This window comes from Coptis chinensis, chromosome 2 (assembly GCF_015680905.1).
Source record: "Coptis chinensis isolate HL-2020 chromosome 2, ASM1568090v1, whole genome shotgun sequence".
NCBI classification, from domain to species: domain Eukaryota; kingdom Viridiplantae; phylum Streptophyta; class Magnoliopsida; order Ranunculales; family Ranunculaceae; genus Coptis; species Coptis chinensis.
Window position 1 is genome coordinate 64,936,155 of NC_141457.1, and position 17,603 is coordinate 64,953,757.

A 17,603-nucleotide genomic window follows, 5' to 3' on the forward strand; every position below is an offset into this window, starting at 1 on the left:
TTTTATGCCCCATCAAGAAAATAAATATAAGTCAAGACTCGAGAGAGAGATAAGCGGAGGCAGTATAGAAAGCTTTGCCAATTTGGAGGTCTTTAGGTTTCTGAAGAAGTCAAGAGTTTTAATTGAGAGAGAAGTCTACATGGTGATATTGTAGGGGATATTAGAAAAGGCTAACTCTTATATTAGAGTGCCACCTAGGAGAGAGAAAATTCTCCATTGGAGGTCTCTACTTTAGTATATAGATAGTAGATATAAAGATGCTTAACCAATGTCCTCTGGCTTCTCTAGATAGTGTCTTGCAATCCTGCTATTTGCTCCTTCAGGGTAGAACCCACCAGGAACATGCTCGTTACCGGTTCCATACACCACTCTAAGAATCTCAGCAGGGGTGGGTTCGGGAGTAAGAGATAGAGTAGGCATTGGCAGATAAGACATTGCTTGATGTCCTATTCTCTGCACCAAGTTCTGGTGGGACTATGATGCCTTCGTCTTTAATGCCGCACATTGCCAATCTGTTCCTTAACTCTGATGTGCGGTTAGTGAATTCTGCCACGGCGTGGTTGTACGGATACACTGTTATGTTGGCTCGCTTGTATACATACATTCTTATTACAGCGTCTTGGCCACTTTCAACACCCAAGAGCCCTGCCAACAACTACAAGTACATGTTTGCTCATTGATGAGAAAATCTGAATCATACAATGCATGTACGTAAATCAATGACATATTCATAGCTAGATGGTTGAAAATCTGTTACTACCATTGCGAATGAGGTGGTTTAAACTTTAAAGTGTGAAAGCTGTTCAAGAGGACAAAAGGCAGAATCTAGAGCTGAAATGATCAAATTGGGTGTCAGTTAAACTCACAATTCACACGAGATGGATTGGAATGCGGCAAATTTAATCTATTTCATATGTCTTCCACAAGATCTACTTTTGATCCTAATATAAACTCAAACGATCCAAAATAGTTTACATGCAATAAACCCCATTCAGATCCAAGGCACACCCTGGAAAGACGAGACAGAAATAGTCAAGAAACTATATTATCATCTATTATTCTTCTCTACACTATATGATAGACGGGTTTTCAGGAACCCACTCTCCACTATCGAGTAGGCAAATTGAAATCTCCCTATTTGCTCAATTTATAAACACATTCCTCACAAAAATTAGAAACCCCTCTTTATTAATAATTTAGAAGAACCCCCCCAATGTCACTTAAATTATTTAATTATTCTCTATTTCCCTCTCTGAATTTAGAACAAGCCCTCTTTTATTAAGAATTTAGAAAAAAACTTCCTAATGTCGCTTAGGAAAAAAAAAACTCGGTGCATAACACGGTTTGCATAATTGTACTCTCTTAGTTTTGTAGCCTTTGAGAAATGGATTTGCACCAACGTAACCTACAAGTCCCATGTATGGGATCACGTAGGAAGCCAACATGTAATTGAGACTGTTGGCATAGGGATCAAATGGAGGGTCTAGCTGGAATCCAAATGCTTCGTCAAATATGTTTGGAAAGTTGCAAGAGGTCAAGTCCAATTGGGGCCTTGGAATTGCACCGACCGTCAACAGAAGAGCCCTGAAAACCGGATAGTTTAGATTAACCCAATCAAATTTTAACATTTAGACCTTCAAAAGTGTAAGATTATGCATGTGTGTGTTTTGTGTTAAGAGTACCTAAGATGACCAACTTCTTGGTATGCAAATTCAGTAATAATGCCCTCCATGAGATTGTCAAGGTTGGCTTTCATTCCTCCAATTGGAGGTGGACCTTCAATGACTAAATTAGGTGCAACGACGTCCAGTCCATATCCTAATGCTCCATACAAAAAGAAATCTGCTTCCAAGTACTCAAGATTCTCAGCAAATTGCAGAAGGTCCACATCTTCCACATAAATCGGTATGGCATATGGGGGATGCGTTGGTCCACATAAACAGTCCAGCCGAAATGTATGGTTCGATATGGCAGGACTCACACAAGAGCTTACCAGATTACTAGAGGTCAGAAGTACTAAGAAGATTGAGGAAAAGAAGGTAAGTCTAGTAGCCATTAAAACAATTTTGAGGGAATGTGTGCACAATTGCATGACAGGCTGACTCTGAATATTTATAAGGGGTGGGAAATGAACTAAACCTTCTGTTGTGTTAGATGATATGTATTGTCATGAAGGTAATCAACTTTGTAAGAAGACTGATAGCCTAGAGTTCCCACTTTCTACTGATGAATGAAAATGGACAGTTATGCAACTCTTATGGTAGAGATTGGTGTGTGTATCTTGCTCCTAACAGTCCAACTGAAGTAAGGAAGTTACTAATGGCCATTAGATTTTACGTTGGCGGCTGAAGTTAGAGCGCCAACCTTCTAACTTTGGACGATTTTCAAAGTGAAATTTGATTGATGAGTCGTTTTTGGCTTTCTTATGCTCTTCCTTTTCAAATCTGAGATGATTTTTGCCTTTTTGGTCAAAATGTGTTCACTTACTCTACGCTCGAGTTAATGATGCTAACGGTTGATTATCCGAGTGAACCATCTCATATATATAACACCAAGTATATTAGTATTTGAAACCTTAAAATTTGAAATACAGAAAATCTCAAGAAAAGAACGAACAGTTTTACCAGAGAATGGAAATTATAAAACTTGAAACTCTGCAAGGAGCACTAAACACATGAGATTTTGCAAGAAGAAGCTTCAAGACAACCAGTCAATAGGCTACTATCATCAATATATCACAAGCTGTACGAGACTTTGAGGATTCGTAGCGTGGAAACAAATATAAAACTCAGAGGCACATTGACCAATCTTACACAACTCAAAGAAGTTTATACGCTGTGAAGTAAGGTTACCCAAAAAGGGGTCTTTAAATTTAAAAAGAAAAGAGGGAGACTAGACGGACAACAGCAATGAGGCAGCAACAAGGAAAACAGCACAGACGCCTTCTCATTATCCAAACACACTACTTAAACAGTCCCCAAATTGGGTTTATGGTACAGTTTGGCTCCAGAAAAACTCCCTCCTTCAGTTAAAAGGGCTCTCTTGAGCAATTATTGCAACAAATGGAGTACACAATTAGAATTATATTACCAGAGAAGAACCTTTACATATTATCAAGAACAACTTCCCGTCAAAATCTGGGAAACATGATTCTGAACTCTGAAGTAATAAATAGGAGATACGTTTACTGCTCAATCTTACGCTTAGCACCATCCAAGGTATTTTTGAGTAGCATTGCAACGGTCATTGGGCCCACACCTCCTGGAACTGGAGTCACCCATCCAGCAACTTTGCAAGCTTGTTCAAAGTCCACATCACCTACGAGCCTATAGCCCGACTTTCTACTTGGGTCATCAACAGCATTTGTACCAACATCGATAACTGCTGCACCAGGTTTGATCCAGTCACCTTTAATCTGAACAGTATAACAGAGTATCTCAAAACCTAATCCAGTCATAACGCTTGTCAAAAGAGAGGAAGAGGAAAACACAAGGTTAATGCCTTAAAACAAAAACTTCAGTGTGTTCAACAATCTAACAAGGAAATAAGGACCCATCTGTTGACTAGATATCATGGACTATGGACTACCAAAGCAGATTTAGGATTAAATTCTCGTCCACAGGCACGGACTTGAACTTTAAAAATCACTAGCTAAGTGATTCCCTAACCGGAGAACATATAGGAATAGGGATTAAGACAATGATTTTATATTTTATATTTTCATTTTTATATTTTTCCTCCCCTTCCTTTTGCTATATTTCCCCAATATTAACGTAATTGTTAACCCTCGACCAGAAAGGAAGGTAAGTTTTAAGGACAATTAAAATAGAAGGCTAAATTTCTGGTAGGAGGGAAATGAGGAACGATGGGGTTACAGACCTACTTCCTGCATACATTACATATTCTAAATTATTACTGGTCCATTTTTACAACGTTAAGGTATCCACTTTCTTTAGTATTTCTAATCACATATTGGGTCATCAAGCAAGACACAAACAGCATTGCATACAGAATTTCAAATGAAAGCTAAAGCATTCATTTTTGAAAGGAAATGGGAAGAACACGTAGAAAGATGCTTCTAACGGAAAAAACGATTGCATTAACTTGACATTGTTGCTTAAGTGCATAACACAATGACGCTCCTCCCAAACAAACTAGCAACTTGACTGAAAAGAGTTTAGAGTGTCAAGGATGACACTGTTTATGTAGTACACTAGTACGCCATAAATGCTAGAAATATTAAATTTAAAATTACCATATTTGCCTGTCCTGCTGCAGCTATGATGATGTCTGCTTCACGAATAATGCTTTCAGAATCAGTGGTACGTGAGTGAACTACAGTAACAGTGGCATCTGCTTTGAGAAGAAGCAACGCCACTGGTAGTCCAACTATATTACTTCGACCAACTACCACTGCCCTTTTGCTCTTTACACTTATGCCACTGCGTGATAGAAGTTCAAGGCAACCCTGCACCAAGAACAGTTAATTATACAATAGACAGTATATGACTAGTTATTCAAAAAAACAGATAACAGCTAGTCAAATCAGACCAGTTCAACAATATTTGATGGGATAATATCCTTTATCATTGAGGTAGAGAAACTTTCGGCATCTGAAAAGAGGATTACATTGAATGTATTATACCTTTGGTGTACACGGCTGAAATAATGGATCTCTGCCTTTCATACCAAGTTTGCCAATGTTCAGAGGATGAAAACCATCTACATCCTTTTCAATGCTGATTTCATTTAAGACGTTTTCTTCATTGATATGTGCTGGAAGAGGAAGTTGAACCAGTATTCCTGCAAAGCTAATCTTTAAGAGAACAAACGCGAGAACTAGACATGGCAGGACATGAAACTATCTTACAGTGTAGAAAATAACTGATACGGATAGAATAAGGAATGAAGTAAAAGAAGGTACTGAAAGAAACCATGGATGTCAGGATGAGCGTTTAACTCCTGGACCTTTTGGATCAATTCAGCTTCGGGTACTTTCTCGGGCAGATTGATATCATAAGATTTAATTCCAACTTCAGCACATGCCTTTCTCTTCATATTCACATAGCTTTGAGAATCTTTCCTACTTCCCACAATAATAACAGCTAGCCCAGGGACCTAGGCAGAACAAGCAAACAGTATTAGAACATACTTCTCTTCCCCTCCCATAATATACTGTGCTGATGATCAAACAAATCGCAAGAATTTATCAAAATCATTAAGTCATGCACTCATATAATGAATAACTTAGTTATGGTAAGTGCCTTCTAGCTTAGTTGGTAAAATCTTTGGGTGATGATACCAGAGGTCTGGGGTTCGAACCCCGCTACACACAATTGAATTGCTGATCTCTTTAAAAACAGGAATGCCCACACATTTATTGGTTTACCGATCAAAAAAATAATAACTTAGTCATGGACATCCAACAATGACACCCAGTGATCGAGTTAAGACGCCCCCAACTAGTTTGTTCAGATAAATGAGACAATGTGTGAAGCTTGTAGCTGGAAACACGTGCAAATTAAGATGAAAAAAAATGATGAGTTGGATTATTTTACCTTTCCATGTTTAGTGGAGAGTTGTTGAACTTCTGAAGCTATTTCAGAACGTATAGTATGAGCTATTGCTTTACCATCTATGATCGTGGCTTTCTTCTGCTCTTCTTCTGAAGACGCCATTATTAAATGAGATGGATAATGGTAGCATCCACTTCTTGTCTTCACGAATCGAAATTTATGATTTGTTAAAATATCGGAACTGAAATGGTCGAAATGTTTCGAGGAAGTTGAAATGTGTATACAATTAGGCCGGGAATCTGATGTTTGGGCCACCAGCCAAAAGTCCAGAACACATTAATAGAGGTTTGTTTGTTAATTAAAAGGGCTAGATTGAAAAAAATAAAAAATCCTTAAACCCCCACCCCTACTCTTTTTTTTTTTTTTTTTGAAATAACTAGGGGTCAGCCCCCAAACTTTATTAACTTCAATTTCTCAAGTACATAATGCCTTCCTTATCCCTCGTGATCAGTATATGCATTTTTTGATCCATCGGGGGACTAAAGAGCAAGAAACCATTACACTCATCTCTATTTAGTTTCGATAAGTAGTCAGCTACTTGGTTACCTTCCCTGAAGACATGGACAAAGGATAGTTTGTCAAACTTTGAACACACAGTTTGAATCTGTGCTACCGAGGTGTTCCTCTGATTACCACGGTGGCTTTCCTTTCTTTGTTAATATCTGTACCCCCTGCATAGAGTCTGATTGCACTTGAATGCATGTAATCCTCAGCTGCTCCGCACCTTCCAGCCCCTTTAGAACAGCTAGAAGTTCCTGGTAAATCACCGATTTCTTCTTTGAATTGCCACTGTACGCCAGTAGCACTTCCCCATCTCTATCCCTCAAGACACCTCCATAACCTGCCATCCCCTCTTGTACCGACCCATCTGTATTTAGAGCCACTGTCTCCCTCTCTGGTTTCTCCCATTTGACCCATCTTTCCTCTTTATGTGTTACTTGGACCCTAATTCCCAACCTCTCCAACAGCACTTTAGTTCCCACGTCCTCCTGGACTGATTCCAGCGTCTTCCCCATGTATATCTTCATGCTATTTATGACCTTATGGCTTACCTCATCAGCTGCCTTGAATCAGTTCTTCTTTAACCCTACCCTTTCTTAAGTACACTGGTACACACAATCTCCGCAATTGGTAAATGGTGGACGGATTGCAACAATCATTTTCTTTCACCAAAATTCTGTAGATGTTGTCAAATTTGTTAGAGATTTTCCTATGAGATTATTCTATTAGCTATCTATTTAGTCCGGCTGTTTTTCATTGATAAAATTCAAGTATTGCTATAGCCATTGAAGACATACAAGCAAACACAAATCGACTAGTAATCACGACCTCGCCTCATAGTTATCCTGTCAATTGATTCAATAAAATCACCTTTTCCCTAAGATTCCTTCAAACTGAGACACATTCTCCCCTTCTCCAGACCATTCACAAACCACTCTTGTACCACCAATATGGCTCATCTATCAACAAAGTCAGCTAACTGTTGTGCCCCAAAAACTATAGAGCACACCAATTCTATGCAACAGAAGCAAACAACCAATGATAAACGCGGTAGAATCAACAACCCACAACTACGGTGTATGAAATCAAATAATAAATAACTCCTAAACAAATAGTAAATAATGTAAACTACTCACAAAAATAACAAACCAATTAACCAAATAAGAGAGACGAAGATTTACGCGGTTTGGCTTGCGCCTAATCCACAACCAAAGAGAAGCTCCAATTGAAAGAAAATCAAATAGTGTTACACAGTTACCTTGGTTCAATAGAACCCTAAAATTCCCCTTTCTTATGGCTTTACAATCTCTCATATAACAAACAACTAATTGTGTAGACAACTACCAATGAGTTTAGGCATGAACAAAGCTCTCAAGAGAGGCACCAAATCCCAAACCCTAGTAACTAATTTTGTCTCCACTTACCAATTTCTAAACCCTAACTTTGTTTATATATAATGTAGCTGAAATTTCGGTGAGATACAAAATTTTGGCTTATTTCGGCATATGGCTGCCATAATATCAGACTACATTCAGTATTGGGATACCGAGATGTCATACTTCTTTCAAGGCTGGGATACCGAAAAAAAAACCATTCATCAAGTTCGGTAACAAGATACCGAATCCGCTTCACTTGCTCGGTAACAAGTTACCATCTTCAACTCACTTTATCGGTAACAAGATACCATCCCAACAATTCTCCACCTCGGCAAGAATTTATCAAATTCGAGCTGACCAATGCGCTACACCCAACCAACTAAGCAAAATGCTACACTCAACTAACCAACCAACATCAAAGAGAGAACCAACCAATCAAACCATCAATGTCCTTTATGACCCAACAATGACTGCACTACGAAGTGGTTACCTACATACCCTGTCAAGGGATCAAGCCTTCATTGTTCTTTCATACCCCCAAAAAGGGGTCAATCAACAATCATGCCCAAATCAATGTCTCGAAAGGAGTGAGTTCCTCAAGGGATCACCAACAAACTTCAACACAAAGGGGTCATACATAGCAAATATCATCTCCACTGAGTATACTGAAGATATTCCAATACCATCTCCCAGAGTAGGAGATGTTCCAACACCCTGAAATCTTATATGACTTCCAACAACAAATGGCTTCACAATTTCACTATGCTCATGGGCTATAACATCTATAACTCCAACTATGGCTTCACTTTCATTATCAGTTGTGTACCATCTACATCACAAGGAGCGACATCAATCTCCACCTTTTGAGATAACTCTCCAACATCCGAACATACATTCAAATCAAAATGCCCAAAAGAAACAAATTTTTGTTTCTTCCCAAAACCACGTTTTTCCTTTATAGTAGAGTTTCCGACAACCATACAAGTAAAATGATCTCCACCTGCACCTACCACACTTCCATTAAGAAAGTACAAATTTTTTCGCCTTGTCCCTTTCATCACTACACGTGCACTTACAACAACCTTTAGAGCCCCATGTTCAAATACAACTTTCATACCATCTGACTCTAAAGAACCCAAAGAGATGTGGTTAGATTGCAAATCCGGCACATACCAAACACCAACCAATTATCTAACTACTCCATTAAACATCTTCAAATGGATAGTTCCCTTTCCAGGTATTCTGCAGACATGGCCATTACCAAACAAAACATCTCCACCGTCTAGCTCTTTGAAGCTAGTAAACAAATCCCTATTGGGACACATATACTGAGAACATCCAGCATCAAGAATCCACTCACTCGTGGAACAACTAACCATCGAAGCAGTAAAAAAAAAATCTGAATCGTCATCACTACCTCCATCTTGTGCAACATTTACACTTTCAGTATTCGAAGAATCTTGGTCTTTCAATTTCAACTTGGGACATTCAAACTTCCAATGCCTTTCTTGTGGCAAAAGGCACATTGGCCTCCATCTAATCGATCACGTCTCACTCTTGATTTGGAGTGAGATCCACCACCTCCTACCACTATTCCTTTCATAGTTTCTTCCCTTCACAACCAAAGCTTCAGGCATAGATGACTCCCTATGGACTGCGAGGTCCTTCTTCCTATACTCATGATTCATCAATACTGTAGCCACCACTACATAACCCAAGCTTTCATTTTCCGCCATCAAATTAGATGCGAGATACTCGAGATCATCCGGAAGGGAATTCAAAAGGCATACTGCCATGTAGTGCTCAAACACTTTTTCATCCAAATTCAATAAGTCAGCAACAAGCTTATTGAACTCATCCAAGTGCTCAGACAAGGTAACACCTGGCCTCATATTCATCCGGAAAAGCTTCATCGTCAAGAACACTTTATTATGAATGTTCTTCGTCATATACTTGTCTTCAAACTTCTTCCAGAGTTCCTTAGTGGAGGTTTCTTTCATGACAAAGTATTTTTGTTCCTTTGCCAAACAAAGTCAAATAGACCCACAAGCTTGTTTATTCAACCTTTTCCACTCTGCTTCTGAGATTGCCTCAGGTTTTTCTTCAAAGGCTTCATCCAAAATTTCTTTCGCTAGAACATTCTAGAACCTCACACTGCCACATACCGAAATTGTTCTTGCCATTGAACTTTTTGACATCAAATTTTCCTACACTAACCGTCTTCATTTTTGAATTAGAAGAAGTTCCAAGATTAGGAGTCTCATCATCACTAGGATTTTTCATCCTCATAATTTTCATACGCCACAAACACCAACAACCAAAGAAACACTCTTTTGGGAATTTCTTCAAACACTACCAATGGGAAAACAACCAATGAAACCAAAATATTTGATTTGAACCAAACTTCCACCACAAACAATTACTAACTAAGCCAATTCAAGATATAACCTTTAGCTCCGATACCAATTTGTTGTGCCCCAAAAGCTATAGAGCACACCAATTCAATACAACGGAAAGGAACAACCAATGATAAACACGGTAGAAGCAACAACCCATAACTACGGTGTATGAAATCAACTAAATAACTCCTAAACAAGTAATAAACAATGTAACCTACTCACCAAAGTAGCAAACCAATCATCCAAATAAGATAGACGAAGATTTATGTGGTTTAGCTTACGCCTAATCCACAACCAAGGAGAAGCTCCAATTGAAAGAGAATCAAATAGTGTTACACACTTACCTTGGTTCAATAGAACCCCAAATTCCCCTTTCTTATGGCCTCATAAATCTCTCATATAACAAACAACCAATTGTGTAGACTACCAATGAGTTTGGGCATGAACAAAGTTCTCAAGAGAGGCACCAAATTCCAAACCCAAGCAACTAATTTTGTCTCCACTTACCAATTTCTAAACCTTAACTTTGTTTATATATATTATAGCTGAAATTTTGGTGAGATACGAAATTTCAGCTCATTTCGACATATGGCTGCCAAAATATCAGACTACATTCGGTACTGGATACCGAGATGTCATACTTCTTTCAGCACTAGGATACCAAAAAAAAAAAAACATTTGTCAGGTTCGGTAACAAATTGAGTAATAAGATACCAAATCCACTCCACTTGCTCGGTAACAAGTTACCATCTCCAACTCACTTTGTCAGTAACAAGATACCATCCCAACAGTAACCATCACCCCAGCCCTGAATGTTCTTACATTTGTGAAACAAAATAGCATATTAACACATCCAATCCTTAGGTCTGATCTCCCAAATGTACATACTAACAAAACCAACTAAAGATATTAACAGAATAGCCGCAATCCAAGAAGACAGCCACCCCAGACTCTTGTGCAGGAGAGGATGGCGACATATAGCTAGTGTTGTAGATAGACAAAATAGATAGGGTGAACTAGTGTTACCCCCTACTAGATGAGCCAATTAGGATCCCCCCCCATTAGATGGGAATTAGGGTCTCCTAAATAAATGCAAAAAAAAAAAAAATTGGTCAACTCAATTTGACTTTTTTTTTGTGTGTATTTAGGGGGGAGACCCTAATTTCCCATCTAGTAGGGGGGAAATCCTAATTGGCTCATCTAGTAGGGTGGTAATATTGGTTAACCCAAACAAATATCTAGTAACGAAAAAAATCCTTCTCCAGAACGTTTTCTATATCTAGCATCAACAGTGGTGTGTGTATGTGGGTAGGGGGTTTTGCACTGAAAGTGATGGTTAAAGGACAGAATCATAAGACGTACAGTTTTGTAATATACGCTTTTAACAGTAGTAATATACCAAGAGAAAAAAGGAAGGTATAGAAGCATTCTCCAAGGCACACAAAATTATGGTCCTGGATAATTCTCCAAGGCACATAGGGTCAGAAAGCATCCTGGATAATTCTCGCATAAAGTTCACCACAAAACTTTTAGACTAACACTTATTTATGGATATAGACTACAAAGAGGTCTCATATTCACCAAAAAGACAAATATACACGGGAAACTAGGAATAGATCAAAATTTGAACATGAAACCTGTAACTCGGAGATTTAGAAAGTAAGCAATCAAATATTACATTCTTTACCTCGCTCCCTCGCACTATCTGTGGTTGTGATACCCTCTTATTTCAAATACAAAAGCAATCCAAACAAGATTCTAAACTACGGTGGAGAAGAATAACGTGGCCATCCAAGAAAAATAAGGAAGTGCAATATTTTGATCACAAAAGTCTTATATGCTCATATTCAAGCAATATGTAAAGTAACCTGCTGTTTGTTCACCTTCAAGATCGATTTCTTGCCGCAGAGCTGCTTCTTTGTTTCTCAACTTGGTTGGAATTTGTTTTCCCTCTACAAAACAAATTTTAAGTATAATTTCAATAAAACAACTAGTATAGAAAAACAAATCAATCAAGTTATGCCTTATAAAGCTTTTTTAATCTTGCATTTGTTTTCATAGAGTAAACGTACGTTCTCTTCCTTCCAAGTTTTTCCTATAAAGATGTTCTCGTCTTTGTCTTATGTTTCGACGTAACATCTTTTCTTCTCTCAACTATAAAATCTACTCCCAAAAATACCAGTTTGACTATAAACACTTGAGTAGTTAACCGTTACTTGCCACTACTCACTACCTTTGAAATGAACGATACCATTGTGGTTTTATGATGATGATGGGAAAGTAGAGAAGGGGCAAGTAAGAATGCACATCAAAAGGGCAATACTATGCGCAAATGAGTTATCTGATGGCACCATGGACAACACCACTCAGGAACTGGAAACACTTCATGCCTTTGTTGGGGAAAACAATACCAATCGATCCCCACTAAGATAGCTTGCACTTTGACACTCTAAAATCAAATTGAAAAATCTAAATTTTCACTACAACCAACAACCACAAACATTAGCTATGGAAATAACTATCACAAACAAGCAATAGCAATGTAAATTAACTTACCATAATGAGATAAAAGATGTAACGTGGTCCGGATAATGATGCCTACTTCCACAAGAGCAAATCTTTTTATAAGTGTGAGAAGAAATATTACAATCACTCCTCTCAAGTCTCTCCAAACTTACTAGATCTCTCCTTATTAATATCTCTTTACAAGCTTTATCTCTTTGCAAGGATTTTCTCTCAATTTTGGTTGCTCTCAAAATTAGTTTCTCTCAAAGACTTCTGTTACACCAAAACTTAACTTTGGTTTTATAGTGCTATGAAATTTCGATGTGTCTGCAAAATTTCAGTTCCAAACTACGCGGTGGCAACAAGATATCAACTTCCAAACTTTGCGGTGGCATCGGGCTGCTACCTTGTCATTCTATGTGGTCAAATCGTTCGAGAGCTGAAATTCCAGGAGCAAAAGTTCAACTGATGTGAGCAGATTGTTTGAACCCCCTAAATTCCAGAGACGAATATTCAACCGATGTGAGCAGATCGGTTAAACTCCTTCCACCCGATCTCATGAGGTCGTTCCAACTATGGTGAGGGACCCCAACAATCTCCCCATCCCTAAACCATGAGGGGGCTACCTCCACATATTCCCAAATCAACAGGAGGAGTGTGTTACCATTCCGGTGGTAGCATAACAAACCTCAAACTTGCCTTTTGGCAAAACTTTGGTCATCATATCTGACCCGTTCTTGTCGGTATGAATCTTCTCAATGCACAATTGCTTCTTGATCAGCTCCAAAATATGCGTTTTATTACCCGTATATTGTTGCATTACAATCTTTCTTATGCTTAGCGAAAAGACAACTCATAGCTTTTATTATTTTTTTCAGGTTAATGAGTATTTCAGATCACTTATCATAAAAGCTGTGTCTTAGCACCAAAAGGAGCCTTAATCACGCTTATTATGAAAACCAGTAACTACTATGGAAAAGTGCTGAAAAAGTCAAAGTTAAATGGTTAAAGTCAACGGTCAAAGTCAACCAGTCAAAGTCAAAAGTCAAAGCCCTCAAATCAGAAGACCAGATATGGAGGCCCTTATCTCAAAATATGATGACTTTCTTTCTAAATCTACCTTGGTCAAGAAAAAATCAAAAAGCAAAAGCAAAAGCGAAGTATAAGGTTTCTAGTTTGTAATGGAGAAGGACAAATCTGTAAAGGCAAAAGTAGGGGTATATAAGCTAAAAGCAAGGGAGAGATAAACCATCCATTATCTTAGAATCCAAACCATTTGGTTTGTTTAATTTTTTGTCTAGTTTTTCAATTCATGTTTTTAATTTCTTGTTGTTTTATTTCCTTTCTATCACTTGTTATTTACTTGTTCTTATTTCAATCAAACTTGTTATTTAATTACTTGTTATTGTTTACAATTTTCAATCTTATTTACTTGTCCTTGTTTCAAGTTTTAATCAATCTTTACTTCTTTGTTTTCAAGTCATTTCAATACAACAACCAATGCTTTCAATGTTTTCATTAGCTTAGAACCATTTTAATCCATACAAGAGTCTACCTTTCTTCTTCACATTTTCCTGACTCAAACTCTAAATAATTTAGGATGAACCTCATTCTTAAACAAACTTTTTGAAGTATACACACCACTATCTAAACCTTCACTTCTCTTCGAGAACTTCTCTAATCCAATGATAACACACATGTATGTGGTTGGATCTAGAATAAAAACTCGAATTCTTGCTCAAATGGGTGGCGCTCTGACTGTCACAAAGAACTATAAACTATTTCTGCTTTAGCCCTAGTTCATTGAAGAACCTCTTCATCCATAACATCTCTTTGCAATACTCAGTGGCTACAATATACTCGGCTTATGTAGTGGAGAGGGCAACACACTTTTACAACTTCGATTGCCAAAAAACTACTCCCCCTGCAAAAGTAAACAAATAACTGGAAGTGGACTTCATCAAGTCAACATCACCTGCCTTGTTTGTATTTGTGTAGCCTTCAAATAAGGTCTTACTCCCACCAAAACACAAACATGCCTTGGAAGTGCCCTTGAGATATCTCAATATCCACTTAACACCTTCCCAATGCTCTTTACCCGGGTTTGATAGAAATTGGCTTGCAACACTAATGGCGAAAGCAATATTTGGTATTGTACACACCATTGCATACATCAAGTTGCCCACTGCAAATGCATAAGGAATTTTTTGCATTTCTTTCTTCTCATGCTCACTCTTCGGATATATATCTTTAGCCATGCAGAATTGGCCACCTAGCAGACAACTGACTGGCTTTGCTTGATCCATGTGGAATCTCTTTAACACTTTCTCAATATAGCTTTCTTGAGAAAGCCATAACTTCCCACTCTTTCTGTAATGAGTGATCCGCATACCAAGTATCTGCTTTGCTTGACTAAAATTCTTCATCTCAAAAGACTTACTCAAGTTTTTCTTCAGCTTGGATATCTTGTTGATGTTTTGGTCAACTATCAACACATCATCCACATATAACAAGAGCACTATAAAATCCCCATTTAGAAACTTCTGAACAAACACACAGTGATAGAAAGCAAACTTCGTATAGCCTTGCTTCACCATAAAGGACTCAAACTTCATTTATCATTGTCTCGGTGCCTGCTTCAAACCATACAAACTATTTCTTAGCTTGCATACCAAATAATCCTTGTCTTTGACCTTAAACCCCTCTAGCTGGTCCATGTTGACATCTTCCTCAAGATCTCCATGAAGAAAAGTTGTCTTGACATCTAGTTTCTCAACCTCTAGGTTCATACTGCAGCCAAACCCAATACCACCCTGATATAAGTCATCTTAACTACTGGAGAGAAAATTTTATCAAAGTCAATGCTTTTCCTTTGACCGAATCCTTTCACAACAAGGTGAGCTTTGTGCCTTAGATATGGATTATTCTCCTCATACTTGACTTGGAAGATCCACTTATTTTTTTAGAACTTTTCTTCTTTTTGGTTTCTCAACTAAGTTATAAGTGTGATTCTTATGCAAAGAACCCATCTCATCTTGTATGACCTTCAACCACTTCTCCTTGTCTATACATTCAAGAGTCTCTTGATAGGATATAGATTCTTCACCATCTGATAGTATAACAAACATATGTGGTGGATACCTGGTTGGACCTTGTTTTTCTCTCTCGGACCTCCTCACCTCATCTTTTTGTGGTTTAGGAGGATGCACTTCTATTGCTCAGGTGGTGTTTCATGCACTTCATTTGCATATTCTATCTCAATAGGTTCAATCCCATCATGAGTAATAGGATCATCATCATGGGCCTCAAACCCATGGTTCTCTGCATTCTCAATGCCTTATACAACTCGTTCCACAATAGGAACTTCTGGTTCTAAATTAACAAGATCATCAATAAAAGCTTCTAGCTTCTCACTATTATCAAAGTTTGCTATTGTTTGGTCTTCCAAGAACATAACATCTCGACTTCAGATTACTTTCTTGTTGATCGGATCATAAAGTTTGTAACCAAACTTCTTATCCCCATAACCCAGAAAAATGCACTATTTGGCTTTGTCATAAAGTTTTGATATCTCAAATGTTCTACACCCAAATATTCCCAAGTATCCATAATCAATATCTTTGCCTAACCATACTCTCTTTAGATAATCACTATTTAGAGGCTTCGAAGGCGATAGGTTGATCTATCACATGTACGGCTGTGCGCATTGCTTCTACCTAATAAATCCTTGGTAACTTAGAGTGAGACAACATGCATCTCATCATCTCTACAATGGTATGGATCATCCTCTTGGCTATATCATTGTACTGCGATATCTTGGGAACTATCTGCTCATGACGAATCCCAAGACTCTTGCAATATTCTTCAAATGACCCAATGTACTCTTACCCATTATCTAAACAAATACAATTCAAAAACTTCCATGTCTCTCTTTCTACCATGCTATAGAAAATCTTGAACATACTGATAATCTTATCCTTGGTCTTCAAATTGTATGCCTATATCTTTCTTGACGCATCATCAATGAAAGTCAAGAGGTACAAAGCTCCCCCGAGGGACTTCACTTTCATGGGACCACATAAATCCGAGTGTACTAAGCTAGCTCAAGGATATTCTTCGTTCGGTGAGAGGGGAATCTTTGGAAAGACACCCTATGTTGTTTTCCAACCAAACAATGAGTATATCTATTTAAATGCATATATTTTATGTTTGACAAGGCCTTTTGCTTAGCAAGAACTTCCATGTCCTTCTCTCCAATATGACACAGTCTTTTATGCCATAGTTCGGTGGAACCTTCTTCTTGTGCCGCATTTAACTCTACTTTACACAAACTAGCTTGTGTCTTGTAAAATGAGCAACTCTTCTTTCAATTAGCTACCACAAAGGAACCTTTGCTTAGTTTACATACCCCATTACCAAACGAGCTCTGAAAACCATCATCATCTAACTTTCCAGCGAAAATTAGGCTTAGCTGAATGTCAGGGACCACTACCAAAAAAGTGACTTTTAGCCGCGAATGTTTTTGCCACGGCCAGGGTTTGGTGGCTAGATATCACTTTTTGCCATGACATGCAGAAGTTGTGGCAAGAAATAACATTTTGCCTCAATATTTTCCTTTTGTGGAAAAAGGTACATGTTTTGCATCGATTTCATTTTGGCCGCGACATTAAGTTACGACTCTTGCAACAAGCAAGTTCTGAGCGTGGCTTTAAGTGTGTGTTTTGCAACAAACAGTAGCAAGAAGTTCTTAGTTTGCCTAATTATAAATTTTCATATTTATTTTCAAAGAGGACAGAGAATTACACATCACTTCCCCGCATGTATTTTCATTCTTTTCAAGACAATTTTATTTGGTGAAAATTGAATGTCAAATCTTCTCAAAAACAAAAAAAAAAAAAAAAAAAAAAAAAAAAAACCCATTTCAACGCTTCTCATGCCAGCCTCCTTCTCTCTCATTGCATCTGCCTCCTGCTCGACTACTTCTCAAGTGTTTCTTCACTGCTATTGCCGGTAATCACCTTCTTGTCGGAGGTCTTTAATTAACATCTATGTTTTTTACGCTTTATAATTAAAAAATATCATTTTTTGAGTGTTTAATTCTTGTTTGTACGTTGATTCAGTATTTATGAGTTTCTAATATAATCTATATGATTTTTGGGGTAAAAGATTTGAAATTTAAATTTAAATCCTTAGCTTTCTTCCTGTTTAGAGGTAAAGTTTAGAACTTGTGCATTAATTTATCTTAG

At 37.8% G+C, this 17,603-nt stretch overlaps 3 protein-coding genes across 3 annotated transcripts; all 3 read right to left on the reverse strand.

The window, feature by feature from the left end:
* Positions 1 to 261: 261 nt before the first annotated feature.
* Positions 262 to 2,094, reverse strand: LOC147517179 (ferritin-like catalase Nec2). The gene is given in 4 exon segments (XM_086593506.1): positions 262 to 390; positions 392 to 655; positions 1,359 to 1,584; positions 1,683 to 2,094. Coding segments are annotated over 4 exon segments (1,029 nt in total). The 5' UTR covers positions 2,093 to 2,094.
* An 816-nt stretch (positions 2,095 to 2,910) lies between these two features.
* LOC147517180 (Amino acid dehydrogenase family protein) lies at positions 2,911 to 5,730 on the reverse strand. The gene is made up of 5 exons (XM_086589534.1): positions 5,559 to 5,730; positions 4,935 to 5,118; positions 4,646 to 4,803; positions 4,256 to 4,468; positions 2,911 to 3,415 (listed from the first exon to the last, which is right to left on the reverse strand). The coding sequence occupies exons 1-5, from the start codon at positions 5,676 to 5,678 to the stop codon at positions 3,185 to 3,187; spliced, it is 906 nt and encodes a 301-aa protein (XP_086445660.1). The 5' UTR covers positions 5,679 to 5,730; the 3' UTR covers positions 2,911 to 3,184.
* Positions 5,731 to 6,205: 475 nt separating this feature from the next.
* Positions 6,206 to 6,592, reverse strand: LOC147517181 (uncharacterized). The gene has a single exon (XM_086593507.1). It carries the CDS (start codon positions 6,590 to 6,592, stop codon positions 6,206 to 6,208), a length of 387 nt encoding a protein of 128 aa, XP_086449633.1.
* Between the last annotated feature and the right edge of the window lie 11,011 nt (positions 6,593 to 17,603).

What these genes read in the sequence shown, in the direction of transcription:
- LOC147517180 (XM_086589534.1), bottom strand. Translation starts at nt 5,678, where the DNA reads ATGGCGTCTTCAGAAGAAGAGCAGAAGAAAGCCACGATCATAGATGGT. An exon ending in TCTCCACTAAACATGGAAAG is followed by an intron (nt 5,119 to 5,558) that starts GTAAAATAATCC and finishes TGTTCTGCCTAG; the next exon opens with GTCCCTGGGCTAGCTGTTAT. An exon ending in CGCTCATCCTGACATCCATG is followed by an intron (nt 4,804 to 4,934) that starts GTTTCTTTCAGT and finishes TTAGCTTTGCAG; the next exon opens with GAATACTGGTTCAACTTCCT.
- LOC147517181 (XM_086593507.1), bottom strand. Translation starts at nt 6,592, where the DNA reads ATGGGGAAGACGCTGGAATCAGTCCAGGAGGACGTGGGAACTAAAGTG.